The sequence below is a fragment of the Trachurus japonicus genome, chromosome 8, assembly GCF_045865225.1.
Source record: "Trachurus japonicus isolate A0001 chromosome 8, Traja_1.0".
Taxonomy (NCBI): Eukaryota; Metazoa; Chordata; class Actinopteri; order Carangiformes; family Carangidae; genus Trachurus; species Trachurus japonicus.
This window is the reverse complement of record NC_140914.1, coordinates 10026292-10050918: the sequence shown is the minus strand read 5'-3', so window position 1 is coordinate 10050918 and position 24627 is coordinate 10026292. Positions and strand designations below refer to the sequence as shown.

Sequence of the window (24627 nt, the reverse complement as noted above, 5' to 3'; positions counted from 1 at the left end):
GTTTCCTGTCATGAATATACGTGATCCAACTTGTGTGATGAACATTAAAGGGATAGTTCAACATTTTGGCAAATTCGCCTATTGCCATAATCCCTATAGTCATAGCAGTAGGTTCATTACCTTTAATTATAAGTGCATGTTGTTTTGAGATCAGCGGGGCAGAGACGTGAGCTGCTCAGCAAACAAAATGGAGGTGAACGGTACAGGTCCCCTGTCCCTCATCAAACTCATCAAATACACAATCCAACAACCCCAAAACGCTCTGGTGGTCAAGTTGTGACCTGCACATTCACCACGCTGTGAAATGATCATCTAACATTACGAGGCAGAGTCGTTGTTCAGAGTATTTGCTTCATGTGTTCATGTGTTGATTATTTCATAGCATGGCAAATGTGCAGGTCACAGCTTGTCCATGAGAGCGTTTTGGCGTTGTTGGATTGTGGATTGTTTATTTGATGAGTTTTGAGGGACAGGGGACCAGTACTGCTACAAAACATATGCAAAATGCAGTCGTGACTCATCTGTGCTTCTGCAAATACAGTTTTGTTTTGATGCATTATTTGACTTGATTTGCATGGTGGCTGGAGAAAGACAGGGTTGGACGTACAGTTAGCTGTTGTTAGGATTTAATGGTACACCTTGAACCAGGTGAGTCTCTGGGACACCCCTGGAATAAACTTTTTTGACACATTCAGAAAAAGCTTCCTGTTCACTGCAGGTCGGTCAGTCAGCTGTCTTCAAACTGTCTCTTTCATCCGCTGCTCCATGTTGTCATCATGTTATAACTATAATGTCATCACATTTTTCGAGCCTCCGCTCCACCATGTAATTCATTCTCATCATCTATAATCCCACTGTTTTATGTGCAACTCCAGGGGGATTAATAGAAAGATATTAACTGATCCTCATTCGTGCTCCTCCTCCGCTAAATGAAACAGACTGTACGAGAACCAGCAGCGTTCGTGTTAACACAGTAATACACTCTGGCATCTCGGTGACAATCACACACACAAACAAACACACACACACACACACAGTTTCGATAGCAGCATTTTGAAGCTCCACACTCAGACATGAAACAACAACAAACTGTAACAAAATAAAAAGTGACTGCTGCGGCATATGGCTTCTGAATGTAAAAATAGCTTCTGGCTGTGTTTTTATTTTTTTGCCCTTTGTGTGAACATACGTGTGTGTCTGTGTGTGTGTGTGTGTTTGTGTGCTGTAAGCCAAAGTGCAATCACTGCCAGGGTTGTTTTGTTGATGCAGCCTTGTTCTGTCCCATGGGAGCCTGTCCTATCCCTCTGGATTCCTTCCCAAATGAGGTGTAGAACAGACACACACACAAACAAACACACACACAAACACAGGCTAAAGCAGATGTTTGTGAAAGGTCGCCTGCCCCCGAGCCTCTGTATTAATACAAGTCGTCAGCCTCTTGTTAACTGGCAGCAGCAGCTCATCAGAGCAGGAGACAAACATCCGTCCACCTCTGAGTCCACAGATCTCTCCGCTGCGCCGCTCGGCCTCAAGTGCCACACGTTTAAGATAATCAGATTAAAGTGGATCGAATCTGCCGGCCCCGTCTCCACATGAATGGACTGCTGAGACACGATGATGATGGGGAGGAATGATAATGAGTGCGCCGCGTTAAGGTGGCGAGAGCCGAACGCCGTCACACTCGCAGGGAGGGAAGCGATGGAGGTTTTTAGTTACGCAGAAAACTAGAGCAGAAGAAATTATAATATGATTGGTCGGTTCTCACTAGAGAGTTGTGTCTCCATCTAAAACCTCTGACATCATCACGACCATGTTATGTAACAGGAAACTCAGCTGGGGGTTAAATCAGACCCATACCTGGGCTGCATGCTTGTTTTCCTCTGGCCCAGCTCCACAGCCCAGATCTGGTCCGTGTACAGATGCTACATCCACATCTGGATCAATTCTGAAAACCTTACAGCTGTCGGTCACCACAGCATGATAACAGCTGGAATACAGGTGTTTATTGACCCAGAGATTTCATTTTGCTGTCTATGTGTCTTTGATGTATCTATTGCACTAATTAAAGACCAAGAGAGGACAATGGATTATTGGTTATTGATTACCAACCCTGCACAGAGGACATTTACAAAAAACAAAAGGACAAGAAGTGAGGGTCCGACATTTATCTGAGTTCATGTATAATTAAAAAAAAAAAAAAAAAAAGGTTAAAATGGGAAGAAGATATTAAAAACAAAAGATCAATATCAGATCATAGTGCAGCATAAACTCTTTGTTAATTAAAGAACCACACTCATCCATCTCTGACAATAATATACAATATAATATTCCCGTGTTGCTCTTTGTGTTGAGGTGTGGCGCCTCACCTTTACTGCAGCTGTTGACGTAATACCTCTGTCCCTCAGGTGACGTGTAGCTCCTCCACCCTGGGGGAAGCGGCCGACCGTCCGTCTCCTCTTGGGCTGCCGCAGAGCTCACGACCGCCGACTTCTGCCGAAGATAAACAATTATTTCACCTCCACGTACACTATGCATTTTCCTCCTAATGAATAATATTATCATAAATTATTCAAACCAGGACTTAAACCCTTGAAAAATACCACATACCACTCACACGATGCTACAATAAATGTCTCCTAATTATCTATCAAGTTACAAAGTGCTACTGATCTCCAGAGGCTACAGGAAGGTGTGTCGTACCACACTCAGTGAAAACTTCATTTCGATGACTGAGAAGTAGCTCCTGGATTTTAATGTTCACTACATAATCTGGCCATTAAAAAGAGAGGAAACCTGTGAGCTGTGAAAATGGATAGTTTAATTTATCTTGAGTACGGGAGGTGTATAATGCGAAGCTGCTGCTGCTTCAGTAAAGTTTATATAGAGGTATATCACTGCTATGAGCTGTACAGAAAATGTAAATGTAGGAGCCATGGCAGCCTCTGCAGTAAGTGGTGTTATTATCATCAAGTTCTCATATTGCTTTTCAGCACTTCTCCCTTCCTTAATAATAATGGTGTTATTCATATAGTGAAATATGATCTGCCACTTGGATAAATAATGACAAATGCTCGCTGCACCTTATCAGGAGTCCCCAGGAGGCTTCACCACCATGAAGCCATTGTGTTCAGGCTGCTGCTGCTGCTGCGGCTACACTGGGCCAGAAATGACTGCAGCCTGCTTTTACTATAGGGACAAGTCGTTCCTAATCTGCAGCCATCGCCGGCTGCCTGTTCATTTTTAGAGGCAGCGGTGCACGGCCCGCTCAGATCTGTCTGCTGCATCTGACAGAGGGACTGCTGAACTTCAGGACACTGCTCTCCAATCAGACATCTGAGGGGAGGTGGGCGGATACGATCGGACAGATGTATAAATGGGGAGATTATTAGCGGAATGATAAAGAAGTCATATCGTGTTCTTCTGCCTTGCGCAGGCAGCGGGGCGGAGTGGGTGGATGGAGCTGACTGATGTGTAACATTAAAAGAGGCTCATTGGATCTTTTCTATCTCGGCTGCTCGTTTTAAGTTTGCCGTGAGAGCAGTGGATGTGCTGTGCAGCCATATTTGAGCTGCTGAGTTCACACTGAGGGGACGTTCACTGCACAGAGGAGATAAGTGACCTCCTCCATTCACAGTTAACACAGTGAACAATCTACTGTAAGACTGGCCCATCTTATTCTCCACACTAACAACTGTCCAGCACATGTTGTAAGGAGATATAATAGTGATATGGAAATAATCATAATGTGATTTTATTGGCAAATATTGTGACTTCAGTTGGAATGATCATTTCAGTCTTTTCTAAACACCATATTCCTTTTCATCTAGATTATATAATTTATAGACCAGAACATCCCCAGTATCAGCCACACTTATGGTGTTAAGAGAATTGCAGTGAACAGTGAACAATCTACTGTAAGACTGGCCCATCTTATTCTCCACACTAACAACTGTCCAGCACATGTTGTAAGGAGATATAATAGTGATATGGAAATAATCATAATGTGATTTTATTGGCAAATATTGTGACTTCAGTTGGAATGATCATTTCAGTCTTTTCTAAACACCATATTCCTTTTCATCTAGATTATATAATTTATAGACCAGAACATCCCCAGTATCAGCCACACTTATGGTGTTAAGAGAATTGCAGCTCCTGTACTTTGGACATTGAACTTGGCCATATTACATTTTCAATTATATCCTGTTAATTGTGCAGCTCTAAAAGATTCATATTGACAGCTGGAAGTACATGGTAACAAGTTTTGCCTTAGCTGGCCCTAGATAAAATGTAAAGATCTTGCCAAAGTCAGTAGGGTTCATCTACTGGAGACCATGGATGTCTTATAGCAATTCATTGAACAACTGTTGAGACTTTTCAGCCTCAAGCTCAGTGCTAAACCAATCAACAGATCAACCAACCAACCCACCAACCTACCAATGACCAATCCATCAACTGACCAACTGACCAACCAACCGACCGACCAACTAACCAACCAACCAACCGACCGACCGACCAACTAACCAACCAACCAACCAACCGACCAACTAACCAACCAACCAACCGACTGACCGACCAACTAACCAACCGACCAACCAACCTACCGACCAACACAGCCTTTCCTGCCTCCTCTGAGATCTTACCTGTCCTTTTATGGATCTGACTGGTATGAAGTGTTGTTCTCCCAGTAACTTTGGCACTGAACAGGTTAAATTCCTTCCTCTTGTAGTCACACAAATGTTTCTTCTCTCTCTGCCAACAGAGGCATCGTATTGGTTTTGTGCCACAGAAACACTTATCTCTTGGGGAAGAAGGTGTGGAGAATGGTTTTTATGTGAAAAGGTCCCATTTTGACACGGGAGGCAACATTTTGCACTTTAGTTACCAATAAAGAAGGACCTTAAACAAACAACTGTCCTCGTTGTTTCTCTCTGAGGACAGTCTCCACATTGACTGTTTCTCTGCTCGGCTTTTAAAGCTTCTCTAATCCATATTTTTATATCAACAATGGATAAAAGGATTATTTGAAAGGTGAAATTTCACCCACACCGACAAATCCACAGAGAAGAACTCTGCAGTTCCCTTCGGCTTTATGGGGCTTTAATGCATCTCTCTGCTCAACGGATTGATTTCACAACCCATAACTTTTACTGTTTGGGTTCAATTACCTCTCTCATCAACAAATTTTCCAGCTGTAAAAGGCCATTGTCCACGATCTGCTCAGCGGAAAACACACACAGACTCAGTGTCAGAGAGCAGATGGTGAACAACGTGGAGCATTTAACAGATGAAGAGAGACATTTCCTGCAGGAGCTGCTGGAGACCAAACATGGAGCTAAAAACAGACAGAAGTCTGGACTTAGATTCATCAAACTCAATGCTGATAATTTTATTCAATCAGGAAGATTCTCCTACCAACTTTAAACGTTATCATATGTCACTGCGTTATGTTTACTGCCTCCTGTGCTGCACTTAAACACTGCCTATGGCAACAGAAATATGTAGATGCAAAATCAATTTGCCAATCACCAATAATGCATATTAATTTAGTCATTTGCATGATTCATCAGTCATCTATCAATCTATTGCTTTATAAATATTAGGATTTGACGCTTTTAAACTATTCTAAATGAGGTCAGTCAAAACAAAGAATACAAGGCGTCATTTTTTGCTCTAACTTTAACAATCAATCAGTGAAGAGAAGAAAACATGCACTGATTAGTTGATAATGAAAGCGATCATTAGTTGAAGATCTATTTTAAAGATCCTGTCGACGTCGTCAAAGAAAAATGTGGTTGAGGTCACTCCCAACAAACGAGTCTACATGGCCAACAACCATCCTCATAATCTAACCCATATTTTACTTAGATGATAAACTACTTACTGTACTGTACTGATGAAGTTGCCATTGGACATGGTTTATCAACCTTTAAAGTATTTGAATATAATTTGCTGGAGAAAAGGTTGAAATTTAAATTCACTAAAAAGGATGCACACAGGCCGTCTATTCATGATCACACAGTCGAGCAGAATCAAAGAATCCCCAACATTGTGATCCAAAGGTTTGGAGATAAACTCTTATCATGAGATTTTTATCATCGCCCACTGATCTCCTTCTCATAATGATTTCACACGTCCTCTGGCTGGCAAGGAGAAGTGCAGCCCAGTGGTATCTGAGTCTTTATACAAATTCTTATAAAAAAGAAGGGAAAAGAACACAGATCTGTGAGATATCGCTGCCAAATCCCACAATCCTCTGGGGTTCTGCTCTCAATGTAACCCTGAAACCAGGATCTCCACTCCATTCGTGTTAGCTCACTTTTCTCTGAGAGGGAAGAAACTAACAAGACAGGCTGTGTCAGACTCCTGCGGAAGAGACGATGCCTCTCGCTGCTTTACTCGGCTTCTGTTGGTTCATGAGCACTGACAGGAGAAGAAAGAAAGCATCCATATCCTCTTTGTACCTGGAAAATGAGATTAATAAAACCCAATCTTCTTATGGAGGTGAAGGAGAGGAGCGGATGTTTATATTTCAGTGCTTTTGTTTGCTATTTCAAGTGTTTATTCAGAGTGATATCGTTTCTCACCCCTCACACAGGCCCATGGTTTAACTGAGCAGCAGAAGATACAGTGGTGAAGCTCCAGCCAGACAAAAATGGGATAAAAATCAGATAAAAATAGGGCAGCATGAAAAAAGTTCTTCATTTTTCATTATCATAAATCTATTTTGGATGTGCTGATCTGGATGCACTGCATAGGAAAACTCAAATTATCAAAAGGAAAAAGCCTCTGTGTGTAATTTTAGATGGCTCCGACAAAAAGCTAAAAGCACAATTTTGCACATGGTTTGTTTCTGTGCCCTGGGGCAGCTACTGAGAGTTTCAAACAGCAGCAATTATGAAAAACAAGAAGAAGCCTCAGAGAGGAATGTACAGTCACTCCACACAGGATGCTAATACAAAAAAAATAATAAAATAAAATAGAGAAGAAGTAGCAGAGGGCATGGAAAAAGCAATGAGGCCTCTATTCTCTCAGAGGCTAAATGAGCATACAGCAATGCATTAGTCAGGTTTTTGTTCCTGCAGGGGAGGCAGAGCTTTGGTCGGGATGTAAATGAGGAGAGATTTCACTGAGCCTGAGTCTGTCAGCGGAAAAAAATATGTGGCATCTTAAAAGTGTCTGAGACACTTTCACATTTTTACTTTGAAGATGTTACATTTAAGGAGAAAATTGGACACAGATTGAGACGTAAAGACTGAATTTGAAGTATTATCGTTTTTTTTACTTGTTCTTTGTTTCTGTATGGGGGTTTAAGTTTGGATTGACTGACACTGCATCTTTTTTTAAAAGATGGAAAACAAAAACTTTCTCTAATATCTTATTTGTTAAACTAATATTTACTACCACACAGTTCAAATATTCCTGCACAGGTTGCTGCAAGCATGCAACACAAATCAGTTTCAGTTGTTGATGTCTCGCTACATCTCTAAAGTTATTATTCATTTCTGCCTCAGGTTGGAGAGTTTTTGATATTTCACACTCAGCGTCTTTGTGATCACTCATCATAAAGTTTAATCATGAATGAACCTGAAGACGTGGGAAACAAAATATGCTGTTCGGCAAAAACTGTTGGAGTGGTGCTAGTGTGTGTGTGTGTGTGTGTGTGGTAAGATTTTATCAAAGAGGGGGGGTTGTAAACATCCTTTGATACGTCTTCAAACTAAATTCAAAATGTCACATAGCTCACAGTGTCTCCTCTTTAAATGCTTTTGCTGTAATTGCTCTGCATGATATGTGTAGATACGAGTAGTTGACTTCTTTAAATAACATGTAAGGCAATTAAAACGAAGGTCTTACCATGCTGCTACGCTGTTGTGCTGCAGAACAGTGTCAGTCAACCAGCCACTGGAAGCATGAATGAGGAGACAGAGGGGATTACTGGATCTCATTAGCGTCCAAAATGATCCAAAGCCTGCAGGGTCGCAGCTAATAGCACAGAGGGAATGGAAAAGACACTGAATTTCTTTCAAGCCAAGTCCCCTTTTTTCCCACTGGTGCCCAATAAAAGAGCCTGGCAGCAGAGAGACATGCTTTGGTTTTGATCAGTGAAAGACATTTTCTATGAGTCTTTGTTGAGAGGAAACATCCAGTGGTTGTGACTCTGCGGCTGCGAACACAAAAGAACGCACTGTGTGACAGCGCTGTGATGGACGGGGACACAACAAGGACGTCCCTGTCTTAGCAGCTTGTACACTTCTGTTAAATCAGATCGACTCTGAATATATTGAGTCGCTCTGGTCATACTCAATCCAAACAGATGAAGTCTGTCTCTGTCAGGAGGAGAAAGAAGACACAGCAGCACTGGGTCTGTCAGGGCCCTGAGTAAGACGTCAGAGGTTTACAGATAATTAAAGTTACTAAAAACAAATAAAAAGACGAAAACGACTGCTGATCGTATGGAAAGTGCAAAAAAAAAGCATTACTGACCTTTTAAGAATACAGTACAGATAAAAATCTGCTTGTTATAGGGTTTCAATAGTGCCAAATTACGGTACAGCATCTGAAAATGGATTTAAACTTGTTTTTCTGATCTAATCCATTGGCCACTGAGCAGCTGTGGCTCTTCAGTAGTGGTCATGAGGGTGGAGCCTGTCCAAGGATTTATTTGTTGTAAAAAGTGAAAGTTGTTATTTTGTGTCAAAAGTGCTCAGAAACATGGAAGTACAAAAAAAAACTGCAGTTCCCTGAATATCCACTAGAGGCTCCAACAGTGAGTGAATCTCCATAGACTCCCTGCAAAGATGGCGACAGTGGAGCAGCCCACTTTAGGCCTAAAAATAGCTCCTGGAAACCAGTTTTTGCAGACTGCCACCTGCAAATACTGTTATTATAAAATTTGTTTTACATTCACTTCATATCAGGTGCACCAGTACAATATAATGTTTATCTAATGTACATTATTACAAATGTAGTTTTTTATTGACATAGTTGGTGCTAATATCAGTATATTTTTTATTAATACATAATTAAAGGTGGTTCTGTGGTGGAGGAGGTTTTCATTGTTTTTCCTCAGTATAAACAAGAGGATGGGGGAGGAGGGGCAACATGTACACACAGTATGGTCTCCTCCTTATTCTGTCATCGCAGCACAAAGAAGCTTTATCTAAAATTTAAAAAAAGGGAAAACTGGGTTATTTTTATTACATTGTCCTTTTTTTTTTACTGCTGATCAAAAGCACTCAGATGTCTCATGGCAAAGCAGAAGACTGGGAGAGAGCTAATATTAAAGGGTTTCTTCATCTTCATGACTGTTTTAAGACGGGGATGAGAAAACAAGCACATACAAGACAGAGTGTGTCTCACTCTGACTGATCTCACTTTGTTCTCAGATCTGAAAGAAAACTCAACCACGTCCCAGGATTTGGATGTTTATCTCACTCGCCTCAGTTTCACCCGCTCCACTTTGTTACTGAAGCCAACTGAGAGTGTCGGGACTGGTAATGCATTATAATTATAAACATACTGTATCAGCCCCCCCCCCCCAGGTAATTTCTAGGTATTTTACTCTCCATGAATTGTCAATAGCACTTGGAGTGATTGATGAGGGGTCAAAGGTCATTCCCCTGTGGTGTATCAGGAAAATGTTTTGAAAAACACAGTGAGGAACAATGTGTGGTGTTGTGTGTTTATGATGATAAATGTGAAATGCAGCAATTATCAAAAAGCAAATTCATTGTTGTTAATTTAGGCTGAATAACATTTGTATTAGGAAGTGTCATGAAAAGAAAACATGTTTTACTATCATGTTATTATTGGATTTTTATTGTTCTAACACATTACTGTGTTACTGTGGTAACTGGGGATGCCATAGCAAGTCATGCATACTGTAGACGCAAGTTGGTGTAATTAAATAGGTTTATATCACAAAACTGTATACTTTTGTGACTCGTGTGAAAACCGTGTTTGACTACCAAGCACTGATGTCTATATATTTGAGGCCAATATCAAAATAAAACTTTAGATTGCTCCATTGTTTTGTTTTGTTTTTGGTTTCCATGGGTACAAACTACATGACTGTACTGTACATTGCCCTAAATGAAAACATTTTCAGGGATGCAAACGGGTCAGGACCAAAACAGAGAGGAATTTCCCGGGGGGGGGGGTGCTCACCATTAACAAATCACGGAAAAGTCAATTTCCAGTAGTTCAACCCCAACCAAGTAGTGATTGATTATAGATGGACATGGTTTTCAGAAGGCCAACATTTCTATATTAAAAATGCTTTAAAAAAAAAATTCCTTAGCAATATTTCCATTTTGGAGATACTGAATTTTAGGTCTTCACTGAATGTTAGTCATAATTATTACTATTAAAATAAACTGAATAAATAAAGACATGGGATGTTTCATTCAGTGTGTAATGGACATATAGGCCTATATAATGTGTTAGTTTCACTTTAATTGAACACATTCTACATCGCGGAGGAGACGTCTTTCCACTTAGGGCTTCCTTCACCTCTGAAACGGGGCAGAGCTCCGTGGGAAACACCTGCCTGATACAGCAACGTAGGGAACCGTGCACGTCCGCGGCGCACAGCTCCACATGCACGGGGGGGAAAAAAACAGCGTCGCCGTCGCACCGACTGCACGCGGCTACGCGCCGCTTTAATGAGCGCGCATGTCGCGTCTACATTGGAGGTCGGCTGTTACCAGTATAATCAGAGACAACCATGAATGAGTTCGCCTCAGTTTCACGTGATTGTCACTGTCAGCCTGTTAGAAAAACATTTTACTGACCCCAGCTGAGACGCTGAGACCCCCCCCCCCCTCCCAAAAACAAAAACTCTTCGGATCTGAACGATTCACACAAGTCACCTAATTGGTCATGAAAAAAGCGAGTTTCGCTTTTCGGCGCGCTGTTTGCATCCATGCATTTTAGTGAGATCAAACAAATCAAAAACGCTCTGCAAACCTTTGTAAGGCCCACATACAACAAACTATACATTACATACAACAAAGATAACATACAAAAAATACATATTATTCATGTAATAACTTAAATTTATTAATGTTGAAGTTTTTTTTTCTTCATGTTTTTCTAGTAGTCTTTTAAATCTGGCCTTACTGGGTGTTTCAACTTTGATAGTTACTTCTATACTTCTATACTGTATGGGCTGTATACAGTACATTACAGATGTTCATACCACATCATATATATACACTGCTGCCCATAAAGTTGATATAATTTTTTTTTTTAACCTCTTCTCATGAAATGATTATGACAATGTGATTAAATATTGATAGATAAAGTGTACTGTATATCTTCTCAAAACTGATAACTGGGACTTAGTATGTAGTCATTGCAAAGGTCAAAGGTGATTACTGATGTGTGTAAATAGGAATAAAAAGAGGATATAATAATATTCTAAATAATTTCTTAATTTGTTGCATTCTTTCATCAATAGAGAACTTAATGTGAGGGGATGTATGTTGCATTAATGATACGAGGACATTTTAACAGGTAGGAAGCTGCAGCCAGGTGACTGAGAACTGATATCAACAACTGTACAATGTGCTTGCGTTGTAAAACCCATTGGAGATGATGTCATCATGATTTTCAGTGGCTGAGTCATCAGTGGCTGTGATCTCTGACATGCACAATTCCATTTTCAACATTTACATAATTTAGAACTCTTCACTGTGACATCACACACATGAAGATATTCAGTGTTCCGTGCAAAGGATTTAGAACTCACTAGAAGACACAGTCCAGCATTCGGCACCTGTTGGATAAACTCGTGGCTGTGACTTTGGTGAATTCGTTTGTTGTTTTAGCAGCTAGTTGTCGGTTTAGCGAAGGTAGCTTCACAAAGAACCTTCAAGAAATCCAAGATGGACAAAAAACCAGCGAGGAAACTTAGGAATCGTCGCTGTGTAGAACTCAGGACGGACGAAGGTAAGTGAGAAACTCCTGTTGTTGAGCTCTTTTTCTTATGTATTTTATAATATTTGTTATAAAAAAGATAATTTCATAAAGTAAGCTACAATAATTCACAAATAACTCATGTTCCAATGTGTTTTCATCATTTACAGGGAGCAGTAGCGGCTCTAGTGAACAAAGCGCGTCACCTAAAAGAAAGGCAAACCCCGATAGGACCTGTAGAAAAAGACGGAGGGTCTCAGAAATGGCCGAACCTCATGACAGTGACACAGTAGGTGTCATGACACGAAGTAAAAGGAAAGAGATGGACAGCGGCGAGGGGCCATCACAACAGAGGGAGAAGGTTCGAAAACTTGACCCTCTCAGCCAGGAGGAATCAGCCACCTCCTCCTCTGTAGACAATGGTAAATAAATATCTGACCTAAGTATCTTCCAGTATAGAAATTGAACTGCACTGTTGAACCATTGACTACCACCGTCAACAAACTAACATTTCTCTGGGTTTCTCTCCTCTACAGAGACCAGCACCAACCCGTTAGAGGGAAGCAGTGCATTTGTGGCGGCCACGAGTCAATCAGGCGTTAAAAGAAAATCCGACAATGAAACCGAACAACCGAGCAAGAGACCTAGGAAAAGCCTGGACCTGCATGAGAAAAGATCTGCAGAAGTTCAGACAGGTAACTTACAGTAATGCTTACATCACAAAACTGTATACTTTTGTGACCTGTGTGAAAACAGTGTTGACCGCCAAACACTGATTCAATGTCTATATATTTGAGGCCAAAATCAAAATACAACTTTACATAAAACGTTGACTTATCATGTGAAGTTACCTATTGCACAGTACAGAAACTGAACTGCACTGTTAAAACAATTAACTGTCACTGTCAACAAACTAACGTTCCTCTGGGTTTCTCTTTTCTACAGACACCAGCTCCGACCCGTTAGAGGGAAGCAGTGCATTCGTGGAGGACGTGAGGAAATCAGGCGTTAAAAGAAAATCCGACGATGAAACAAAACGACCGAACAAGAAAATTAGGAAAAGCCCGGACCTGCAAGAGAAAACATCTGCAGAAGTTCAGACACGTAAGCAGAAAGTCACTGATGTGGAGTTTGGAGTAGAGGTGTAAAAAACATACAAGAGCTAAACTGAAGTGCCAATTATGCAGTAAAATGTTTTACTATTGGATTGTTATTGTTCAAACACATTAACATTTTACTGTGGTAACTGTGGATGCAACTCATTATCATGTGAAGTTACCTCAAGTATTGAAACTGAATTGAACTGTTGAAACCACTGACTGTCATTGTCAACAAGCTGACGTTGCTCTGCGTTTCCTCTCCTTTACAGAGACCAGCACCGACTCGTTAGAGGGTTGCAGTGTATTCATGCCGGAATTGCCTAGACTACGGGTTAAAAGAAAAGCCGCCGCTGAAACAGAACCACCGAGCAAGAGAAGTAGGAAAAGCCCGAAGCCGCGCGAGAAAAAACCTGCCGAAGTTCAGAGAGGTAAGCAGGAAGTCACTGTTTCTGGAAGTTTGGAGGAGAGGAGTAAAAACACGTAAGAGCTTAACCGATCACAATTGTACTAACACAAAAATGTGTTTCCGTTCAGATCTATTTGAGGCCAAATACAGACAGGACATGCACCTAGGAGAGGGAGGATGTGGGTGTGTGTATGCTGGCTACCGCATAGCTGATGAGTTCCCAGTAAGTAATAAACACATGCTCATATATGCTGTATATATCAACACGTGCACATAAGAGACACACACATGCACACACAACATGATCAAGAAATGCTAACCAAAGCCTTTGTCTGTGTCTTGTAGGTGGCCATCAAACACATACCAAAGGACAAGGTGTTCTGCAAAGAGACGGTGAGTAAAACAAACACCAACTGAATGTACCATGAATGTCTGACACTTAATCTGTGGAGCGACTCTCCCTCATCATCCTCTATCTACTCTGTTGTTGTTGTTTTAGGACGGGAGTGGGAAAAGGCTGTCTGTGGAGGTGGCAGTCATGTTGAAGCTCTCTGACAATACCATCAGTCGGTCCGCGTCCGTGAACCTCCTGGACTGGTACGACCTTGGCCGCGAGCTGGTATTGGTCCTGGAGAGACCAGTCCCCTGCGAAGACCTCTTCATGTACATCGTGAACAACGACGGCCCTCTACCGGAAGACGAGGCCAAAGTAAGTAGCTAGGGGGCGTTTCTTCTTTTGTAGCTTTGTAGCAAAGCGTAAGACAGGAGTTACAGGAGCTGAATCACAGTAGTTAACATGTTTGTGTGTCTCTCTCTCGCTCTCTCTTAGATCATACTGACCCAGCTCCTTCAAGGACTTACCGAACTGCACAACAACCAGATCTTTCATCGCGACATTAAGATCGAAAACATCCTGATCGAGACTGGCTCAGACGTCCCGTGCGCTCGCCTCATCGACTTTGGCCTCAGCTGCTTCTTTAAGACCCGATCAGTCTATCGCACATTTTATGGTAAGATATCTTGTTCCTTTTCTTCTTTTTTTTCACTGCTCTGTGACATTTCATCAAAGCTTCTCCTCCCATTCATCCTCCTCACTGACTTGTTATCTTGTTATCTTGTGTGAACCGTAGGAACCCCTGATCACGTCCCCCCAGAGTATTTCAGCCGCAACGCGTACAGACCCGGCCCCACCACCGTCTGGCAGCTCGGCGTGGTCCTGTATGAAATGCTCCACTGCCACGCGCGTTTCGAGACCTCTAGGTTCCTCCGACGGCAGCAGCCAATCGACAACAGCCTCTCCAAGAGTAAGACAAACACTCTCAAACAAACACACACTAACACACACACAACCGTGCATTTATGATCACGTTCTGTTAGACAACTTGAGCCGCCGTCTTCATCTTTCCTCTTCTCTCTCTTCTCCAGATTGCCAGGATTTCTTGAAGATGTGCTTGACCAAGACTCCTGGAACACGCCCGACCTTGGAGGATCTCCATCTTCATCCTTGGCTAAGACAGACCGCACCCACACACACGCCGACAAGCACCGCCGCATCCAAACACTTCAGTGTGTGACTCTTGGATCATACCACTTTCCTGTCTTTACAGGAACGCCGGCGGACTCAACACCACCCCCGGACTCCATGGCTTCGGTAAGCAGACCTATATCAGACATCGCACGCAACAACAGGTTTTCGCACACACCTGCTCTTCCTGTAAGACCACCCAGTCGTCCGTGGAGAGGGGATCTCTCTCTGAATTGCCTTTCCCGAGGTTTCTTCCCAACTTCCTCGTAGCCTCAGGACGTTGGGGAGTTGTTCCTCGTCTTCTTAGAGAGCTCGGTCTGGGTCAGGAACCGCTGCTGATATAGATCTGTAGAGTCAGGCTCGATCCATCGCACACACCTAGGCTTTGTCTTTCTTTTCTTTTCCTTTCTTTCTTTCTTTCTCTTTTATTCTTTCTCTCTTTTTCCTTCTTTCTTTCTTTCTCTCTCTCTCTCTTTTATTCTTTCTCTCTTTTTCCTTCTTTCTTTCTCTCATCTCTTTTGTTTTCTCTCTTTGTCTTTCTTTCTCTCTCTCCATCACTTTTATTTTCTCTCTTTTTCTTTCTTTCTTTCTTTCTCTCTCTCCATCGCTTTTATTTTCTCTCTTTTTCTTTCTTTCTCTCTCTCTCCATCGCTTTTATTTTCTCTCTGTCTTTCTTTCTTTCTCTCTCTCTCCATCGCTTTTATTTTCTCTCTGTCTTTCTTTCTTTCTCTCTCTCTCTCCATCGCTTTTACTTTCTCTCTTTGTCTTTCTTTCTTTCTTTCTTTCTCTCTCTCCATCTCTTTTATTTTCTCTCTTTGTCTTTCTTTCTTTCCCTCTCTCTCCACCTCTTTTATTTTCTCTCTTTGTCTTTCTTTCTTTCTCTCTCTCCATCTCTTTTATTTTCTCTCTTTGTCTTTCTCTCTCTCTCTCTCTCTCCATCGCTTGTATTTTCTCTCTTTGTCTTTCTTTCTTCACTCTTAGTTTCAATTAGTTAGTAAGTAAGTTAGTAAGTAAGTTAGTTAGTAAGTTAGTAAGTAAGTTAGTTAGTAAGTTAGCAATTTAAAAAAATCAATAATAAAAAAATAAAAAAATCATACCTCAGTCTCTTTTTTCTTGTCTTTTGACCGGTAAAATGTCTCCTCTCATGTTGACAAAAACATTGAAGAATGTGTTGATTTTGTTGATCTTGAAAAATAAAAAGTTTCACAATAAGATCATAAGTGACGTTTTGTTTTTTGTTTTTTTAAATATTAGGTCATGTTGTCTTCAAGTTAATTTTGCTATAATTCAAGGTTTGATTAAAATCATTTCCTGTATCATGAAGATAGTTTATCTTAATTAGTAAAATACAAACAAGAGGCAGTAAATTAACTTATAAAGCATCTGTCATATGACATTCCCTCTGTGTGATTTCACAAACTCAGACTGTTGAAGACTTGTGTTATCTGCACATTAAGTTTGGAATAAAGTGTTTGTTTTTTACACATAACAAAAAAACTTGAAAAAAAAGAGTGTGAGGCAACACAAAACCTGCAACAACTACAATGCGGCAGTGAGCCAGAAGGCCGTGCATCATCATCATCTCATCTCCAGCTCTGTGCTCTGGCTCTGGGCCCGGCTCTTGACCAACCTGCTGTTATTTTCTACATTACTGCACCGACAGTGAAGCGCAGGTCTTTTTTGCTGACACACAGACCGAGCCCCTCCACTCACAGTGTATGTGATAGCTGGAGGTTCATGACACCATTAGTTTGTCCAGCTGAACTGTACAACAATCTGATGTCACAGACAGACACACACACTCTCTCTCTCTCTCTCTAACCAACAGCCTCTCATTCACAGTAACCCCTCAGTTCAGAGGATTAATTAACTAATTAATTATTACTTTGGGCCTTTTCATCACGACTGAGGATTTGTTTTAGCATCTCAGAAGAGGGAAAGATGTAAAACAACAACTAACTGATGTAACATAACATTCATAACATGCCATGAGATGACAAACATCAAAAATGCAACTTTAAAGTGTAAAAATTAATTAAAACGAAATTCAATCATTTGGAGAGCACTTCAAAAAAAAAAAATTGCTTCTTGATTTTTATGGTTTAAAAGGTTTAGTGTCGTAGCTTGAGAAGCACTTTGGAGAGGGGGAAAAAAAAAAGTTCAAAGAGACTCAGTCTGATGGAAGAAATGTTTGCTGCCCAGCTGATACCAACTATGAAACCTAAACCTGCTCTCTAGCTCTTTCTCTGGCTTGGTGCATGCTGGGAGTTGGTGGTGGAGAGGGTGGTGAGTGTGACCTGGGAGTTTGAGACTTTTTTTTTTTCTCTTCCCTATTTTTTTTCTTTTCTTTTTACTGTTCATTACTGTACCACTGTTAACCATAGTGTGTCTGTTGTGTAGTCAGGTGTGTAGTGTAGTGTAGGCTACTGTGGTTTCGGTCTCGGTGGGCTCGGAGTCCTGTCTCGTGGCGGGGATGGCGTCCTCACAGACGCCGTCCCTGTCTCTGAGGCATGGGGTTCGGGTGGTGCCACAGCCGAACTCCACGGTGGAGCAGGTGTTGTTGGCGCTGGGAGAGCAGGTAGGGCACGGTAACATTTCCCACGCCTCCCGCATGAACAAAGCGGTGGTCGTGTTTTTGAAGCAGCAGCGTTTTGTCACCGAGCTGATAGAGAGCGGACTGAACGTCAACGGTGAGTTTATCCAGGTTTCCCCGCTGGCGGTGCCTTCCACCCGCATCACCGTGTCCGGAGTCCCTCCGTTCATTCCCAACGAGGCGCTGGAGCACGAGCTGCGGCGCTTCGGGAAGTTCGCGAGTGGGTTCCGGACGGTGAGTCTGGGCTGCAGGGACGCCAAGCTGAAGCATGTTCAGTCACTGAGGAGACAGGTGTTCATGTTCCTGGACTCCCCCACTCAGACCCTGGAGGTCTCTTTCCGTGTGAAGTATGAGGAGGGTTTTTACATGGTGTACGCGAGCTCCGGGAGTATTAAGTGTTTTGAATGTGGGGATGTGGGTCATAAGAGGATTGCTTGTCCTCATAGGCAAAATGCAGCGGGGCCCGCTGCGGCTGATGGCAGGGAAGAGGTGAGGAGCGAGGCCGGGGGCTCCGCGGCGGAGACTCCGGTTGGCCGTGAAGCCGCGAGCTCCGTGGCGGAGCGTGAAGCCGCGAGCTCCGTGGCGGAGCGTGGAGCCGCGAGCTCCGTGGCGGAGTGTCCCGCGGGGAGTGAGACCGAGGTCCCGGCGGCGGGTCCAAGTGCTTCCGGGTCTGAAACTGTGGTAGCGGGCGAGGCAGAGGCTGAAGCCGAAGCAGAGGTTGTGATCCAGGCAGGGCAGAGTGAAGTAGCTGTGGAGAGGTCAGGACAGGAGGCTGAGCTCTTGCAGGATGAGGAGGCAGAGGAGCAGGAGAGGGCTGCTGGTTGTCATGGTGACGCGACTGACATGGACTGTGAGTCGGAGTCTGACACTGCTTCTATCGCTGAGAGTGTGTCTCAGGGAGAAGACCTCTACTCCTTAAATGAGATCAATATGTTTTTGGATGACACTTTTGGAAAAAAAGTTAATGTTAAGGAGTATTTCCCAGACGTGGGGAAATTTATCCAGTCTGTCACCACCCTTCAGAAGGTTGTTGGGCTGGACCTGCTGGATGGAAAGAAAAGGTATCGGCTGAAGAAACATGTGACTGGTCTGAGGAAAGGGTTAAGGATATCTAGGAGAGGAAGAAGAATGACACTTTCAAAATAAAGGTATGATGATGACACAGCACTGGGTGTTTTTTCTTTGCTGCCTGTTTTTTTCTGGACTTGCTCTGCCCTGTCTTTCTTCTGTGGGTATGCAGGCTCTTAAGGTGGGTTCTCTGAATGTGAATGGGGGCAGGGATCCTCAGAAGAGGGCTTTAGTGTCCCAGTTAGTCCAGCAGAAAAGACTGGACGTAGTCCTTTTGCAGGAAACACATAGTGACAGTGCTAATGAAATAGATTGGGGCCTATGGTGGGGGGGGCAGTATGTTCTCAGCCATGGGACAAATTTAAGTGCAGGGGTTGCTGTTTTGTTTTCTCCTAGGCTAAGTGTTAATATATTACAAAAGGAAGAGATAGAGGGGGGCAGGGCCCTCATGGTGAGAGCAGAGGTGCAAGGCTTCACCTTCACCTTCATCAATGTGTATGCTCCTAACACAGGGTCCGATAGAGGGACTCTTTTCAGGAGGCTGAAGAATAAACTGGGAGCTATTGATCAGAGGGAGTGTGTAGTGTTGGGTGGAGATTGGAACTGCTGCATTGATTTCACCTTAGATAGGACGGGGGAGGAGCCTCACCTTCTTTCGTCCGCTGCTCTGGCTCAGGTGGTACAGGAAGCCGATGTGGTTGACGTGTGGAGGATGCAGCATCCTTCACTCAGGCAGTACACCTGGGTCAGGGTGTCGGACGGTCGAGTCAGTGCGGCTAGGTTAGATAGGTTGTATGTATCTACCTCCTTTGTTAATAGAGTCTCGGGTTGCAATATTGTTCCTGTAGCTTTTACAGATCATCATATAGTGTTAATGGATTTCATTCTATCCCCAGATGTTAAACCACAGTCATTCTGGCACTTTAATGTTAAATTGCTACATGATTTTAACTTCTGCGATAGGTTTAAATTGTTCTGGGCCTATTGGAGAACTAGGAAAAATGAGTTTCCTTCTCTCACCCAGTGGTGGGAAGTTGGAAAGGCCCAGATTAGAGTTTTCTGTCAGCAGTATACAGCCGGGTCCACAGTGAGAGTAAGGAGGGCGGTGCAGCAGCTGGAGACGGACATCAGAGACCTGGAAGCTGTCTCTGTCTCGCAGGCGGACCAGCACAACCAACAACTGCTGGAGTCGAAAAGACACGAGCTGAAGTCTTTCCTCCAGGAGAGGGCCAAAGGAGCTCTAGTTCGAGCTCGTTTCACCACTCTCCAGGATATGGACGCACCGACCAGTTTCTTTTTTAACTTGGAAAGGTCGGTGGCTCAGAGGAAGCAGATGGTGTGTCTTCGTCTTCCAGATGGGAAGGTGACTACAGATCCAGCTGAGATGAGGAAGCATGCGGTGGACTTCTACACAGACTTGTTCAGGGCTGAGAGCTGTGATGCAGGCGCTGCTGCGGAGCTGCTGCAGGGGCTTCCTCAGCTGAGTCCAGGGGACCGGGATATCCTGGGTGCGGGCTTAACTATGGAGGAACTGAGCGCTGCCGTGTCACAGATGGCATCTGGCAGAGCTCCAGGATTCGACGGTTTGCCATCAGATTTTTTTAAGCATTTTTGGAGTGTGTTGGGGCAGGACTTGTTGGATGTTTTTGGACAGTGTTGTGAGGATGGGACACTTCCTGCCTCCTGTAGACGTGCAGTCCTCTCGCTGCTTCCCAAGAAGGGAGATTTGACTCTTTTAAAGAACTGGAGGCCGGTGGCCCTTCTATGCACGGACTATAAGATATTGTCTAAGATTCTATCTAATAGACTGAAGAACTTTCTTCAGGTGGTGGTTGGAGCGGACCAATCCTACTGTGTCCCGGATAGGTCCATAATGGACAATTTGTTTTTAATGAGAGATGTGTTTGATGTGTGTGAAAGGGATAGTTTGAAGGTTGGGATTATTTCCATTGATCAAGAGAAGGCGTTTGATCGTGTGGACCACTCTTTTTTGTTTTCTACCCTGCAGTCCTTTGGTGTTGGGGAGGGGTTTTTGTCCTGGGTGAAACTGCTGTACAGTGGGGCCTCTTGTATGGTGAGGGTGGGGGGAGGGCTGAGCTGTCCAATACCGATTGGTAGGGGGATCAGACAGGGCTGCCCCATCTCAGGTCTGCTCTATAGTCTGGCAGTTGAGCCCCTCATTTGTAGGCTAAGGAATAGGTTAAAGGGACTGTCCCTGTCACCACAGGCCCCCCCTGTTATCGTTTCGGCTTACGCTGACGATGTAAATGTCCTGGTAGGGGACCAGGAGGACATTGAAGAGTTGCAGCAGAGTTTGGGCATTTACGAGAGGGCAGCATCAGCAAGAGTGAACTGGGGGAAGAGTGAGGCTTGCTTGGTAGGGCAGTGGAGGAGGGGGGCAATCCCTGATCTGCCAGGGAACCTCCAATGGGGGAGCAGGGGTCTCAAGGTGCTGGGCTTGTTTTTAGGCAGCGAGGACTTTGAGAGGCAGAACTGGGTGGGAGTGCTGGACAAGGTGAGAGCTCGGCTGTCTAAATGGAAATGGTTGCTCCCTCAGCTGTCCTACAGGGGGAGAGCTCTGATCGTCAACAACCTGGTTGCCTCGGCGCTCTGGCACAGACTGACCGTGTTGGTGCCACCACCAGGCCTGGTGGAGGAAGTGCAGCGGCTCCTGGTGGACTTCTTTTGGTCGGGTCAGCACTGGATAAGGGCATCGGCCCTTTACCTCCCTGTGGCAGAGGGAGGGCAGGGGCTGGTGGACATCCTGGCCAGGACAGCAGCTTTCAGGCTCCAGACGGCGCAGAGGCTGCTGTACGGTGGGGGACATGGCTGGGTTTCCACCGCTCTGCTGCTGCTCAGGAGGGCTGGGGGGCTTGGCCTGGACAGGCAGCTCTTTCTGCTTAAACAGGCAGATTTGACCGGACTGGCACCTTTCTATAGGTCAGTGATCAACGCTTGGCACATCCTGGAGGTCACACGGAGCCCTGACATCAGGCCAGGGATGTGGCTGTTGGAGGAGCCGCTGGTTTACAACGACTTTTTTAGCAACACCATGGTCTCTTCTTCCACCACACTCAGGACTAAGTTCATTGAGGCCGGAGTCACCAAACTGGGACATCTGGTGGGGGCGTCGCTGGACCAGCTTGGTGGTGTCCTGAACATCAGGTCCTCCAAGTCCTGAGGAACATCATGGACGAGGTCCTGGGGGTCTTTGTCACCAGCACAGAGGGCTTTGTGCACAGGATGGCTGGGCAGTGGTCTGATGTGGGGGTCATGGTTTCCCGGAGCTGGAGGTCAGTCCGGCCGTCCAGGGATGGAGGGAAGACAGTGGACTCCTCCTTTCCTTCATGTCTCCATCTCTCAGCACCTTTTGCTGCATGTGGGAAGAAAGCAGCTTGTACCAGGTGTGCGTAAAGGTGCTGAATTTCCGCTCCCTGGCCAACGTCAGGGCGTCGAGGTGGACAGAGGGGTTGCTTTCGGACTTTTTCCCCTAAAGGGCAGCTGGCGGGTCTGTAATAAGCCCCCTGTGGAGAAGCGTGTAGCTGATCTACAGTGGAGGATTATACATGGAGCCATCGCTACGAACAGACACAGAGCTCACCTTGATCCAAGCGCTGGGGAGGAATGTCCCTTCTGCAGTCAGAGGGAGACCCTGGAGCACCTGGTGGTCCAGTGTCCTCGGCTGGAGGAACTGTTTAGGCAGCTGAAGCAGTGGGTGGAGGCTCTCGGGGAGGTGTTCTCTTTTCCTTTGTTTGTGTTTGGGCCAAAATACCAGGCCAGGAAAAAAGGGGTTTTGGTTTTAATCAATTTTATCTTTGGCGCAGCTAAACTGGCCATGTGGAGGACGAGGAAGCAGCAGATGTTGGGGCAGGGCGGGACCGGGGTGGTGCAGAGCCTGAAGAGGGTGGTGGCAGCCCGTCTGAGGGTAGAGCACACTTTTTACTGCTTGACCAGTAACCTGGAGCAGTTCAGAGCTCAGTGGGGGATCAGGGGGGTTCTATGCTCTGTGTCCGAGGAGGGGGGTTTGGTTCTGAACTTTTAGGTGTGTGTGTGGGTGTGTGAAAGGCTGTGAGATAAGGTATCATTAAGGATGGTTTTATGAATAAGGAAGTGTAACTAATTAAAATTGGAGTTTTAAAATCAAATCTTTCTCTCTCTCCATCGCTTTTATTTTCTCTCTTTTTCTTTCTTTCTCTCTCTCTCCATCGCTTTTATTTTCTCTCTGTCTTTCTTTCTTTCTCTCTCTCTCCATCGCTTTTATTTTCTCTCTGTCTTTCTTTCTTTCTCTCTCTCTCTCCATCGCTTTTACTTTCTCTCTTTGTCTTTCTTTCTTTCTTTCTTTCTTTCTCTCTCTCCATATCTTTTATTTTCTCTCTTTGTCTTTCTTTCTTTCCCTCTCTCTCCACCTCTTTTATTTTCTCTCTTTGTCTTTCTTTCTTTCTCTCTCTCCATCTCTTTTATTTTCTCTCTTTGTCTTTCTTTCTTTCTCTCTCTCTCTCTCTCCATCGCTTGTATTTTCTCTCTTTGTCTTTCTTTCTTCACTCTTAGTTTCAATTAGTTAGTAAGTAAGTTAGTAAGTAAGTTAGTTAGTAAGTTAGTAAGTAAGTTAGTTAGTTAGTAAGTTAGCAATTTAAAAAAATCAATAATAAAAAAAAAAAAAATCATACCTCAGTCTCTTTTTTCTTGTCTTTTGACCGGTAAAATGTCTCCTCTCATGTTGACAAAAACATTGAAGAATGTGTTGATTTTGTTGATCTTGAAAAATAAAAAGTTTCACAATAAGATCATAAGTGACTTTTTGTTTTTTTAAATATTAGGTCATGTTGTCTTCAAGTTCATTTTGCTATAATTCAAGGTTTGATTAAAATCATTTCCTGTATCATGAAGATAGTTTATCTTAATTAGTAAAATACAAAAAAGAGGCAGTAAATTAACTTATAAAGCATCTGTCATATGACATCCCCTCTGTGTGATTTCACAAACTCAGACTGTTGAAGACTTGTGTTATCTGCACATTAAGTTTGGAATAAAGTGTTTGTTTTTTACACATAACAAAAAAACTTGAAAAAAAGAGTGTGAGGCAACACAAAACCTGCAACAACTACAATGCGGCAGTGAGCCAGAAGGCCGTGCATCATCATCATCTCATCTCCAGCTCTGTGCTCTGGCTCTGGGCCCGGCTCTTGACCAACCTGCTGTTATTTTCTACATTACTGCACCGACAGTGAAGCGCAGGTCTTTTTTGCTGACACACAGACCGAGCCCCTCCACTCACGGTATGTGATAGCTGGAGGTTCATGACACCATTAGTTTGTCCAGCTGAACTGTACAACAATCTGATGTCACAGACAGACACACACACTCTCTCTCTCTCTAACCAACAGCCTCTCATTCACAGTAACCCCCCAGTTCAGAGGATTAATTAACTAATTAATTATTACTTTGGGCCTTTTCATCACGACTGAGGATTTGTTTTAGCATCTCAGAAGAGGGAAAGATGTAAAACAACAACTAACTGATGTAACATAACATTCATAACATGCCATGAGATGACAAACATCAAAAATGCAACTTTAAAGTGTAAAAATTAATTAAAACGAAATTCAATCATTTGGAGAGCACTTCAAAAAAAAAATCGCTTCTTGATTTTTATGGTTTAAAAGGTTTATTTCTGGTTCAGTGTCGTAGCTTGAGAAGCACTTTGGAGAGGGGGGAGAAAAAAAAGTTCAAAGAGACTCAGTCTGATGGAAGAAATGTTTGCTGCCCAGCTGATACCAACTGTGAAACCTAAACCTGCTGGCAAAGCCACTCAGTCAGACGCCGTCCCTTCCCTCACCTTGCTGTGACATTACAGCTCCGAGCCTTAATAACCTCCAACAAGCCGGGAACATCTGACAGAAGTGTGCTTTCTAATTTGTGATTGGTCGAGACTGAAGATCACCGAGTGTCCTCAAACGCAACCGACAATGGACTTCTCTCACACTGGAGTGTTTACTTTGGGCGGCTGCCGCTG

The 24627-nt window shown here is 43.7% G+C and overlaps 2 protein-coding genes across 3 annotated transcripts in view; one reads left to right on the top strand and one right to left on the bottom strand.

Moving 5' to 3' along the window:
- The window catches only part of gas7a (growth arrest-specific 7a), a 38257-nt gene extending 30231 nt beyond the window's left edge, over positions 1 to 8026 (bottom strand). The window contains exons 1-2 of one of the 2 annotated variants that reach the window (XR_015036269.1): positions 7858 to 8026; positions 2367 to 2490 (exon numbers count right to left, since the gene is read on the bottom strand). Coding sequence is in view for 1 of the 2 variants with exons in the window: in XM_085783673.1 (XP_085639799.1) it covers positions 2367 to 2490; positions 7858 to 7860 (127 nt within the window). In the remaining variant the exon portion in view is untranslated. The remainder of the gene's footprint in view (positions 1 to 2366; positions 2491 to 7857) is intronic. The other variant, XM_085783673.1, reaches the window with a different exon arrangement.
- A 3723-nt stretch (positions 8027 to 11749) lies between these two features.
- On the top strand, positions 11750 to 15002 carry LOC146982618 (uncharacterized). Its single transcript, XM_085785589.1, has 11 exons — positions 11750 to 11955; positions 12093 to 12344; positions 12459 to 12617; positions 12868 to 13026; positions 13292 to 13450; positions 13557 to 13651; positions 13774 to 13821; positions 13928 to 14137; positions 14258 to 14438; positions 14559 to 14732; positions 14854 to 15002. Exons 1-11 carry the CDS (start codon positions 11892 to 11894, stop codon positions 15000 to 15002), a joined length of 1650 nt encoding a protein of 549 aa, XP_085641715.1. The 5' UTR covers positions 11750 to 11891.
- The last annotated feature ends 9625 nt before the right edge of the window (positions 15003 to 24627 follow it).

Excerpts from the sequence above, each read along its gene's own strand:
- LOC146982618 (XM_085785589.1), top strand. The coding sequence starts at position 11,892 with ATGGACAAAAAACCAGCGAGGAAACTTAGGAATCGTCGCTGTGTAGAA. Across the intron at positions 12,618-12,867 it reads ATCTGCAGAAGTTCAGACAG|ACACCAGCTCCGACCCGTTA; the intron begins GTAACTTACAGT and ends TCTTTTCTACAG. Across the intron at positions 13,822-13,927 it reads AGGTGTTCTGCAAAGAGACG|GACGGGAGTGGGAAAAGGCT; the intron begins GTGAGTAAAACA and ends TTGTTGTTTTAG.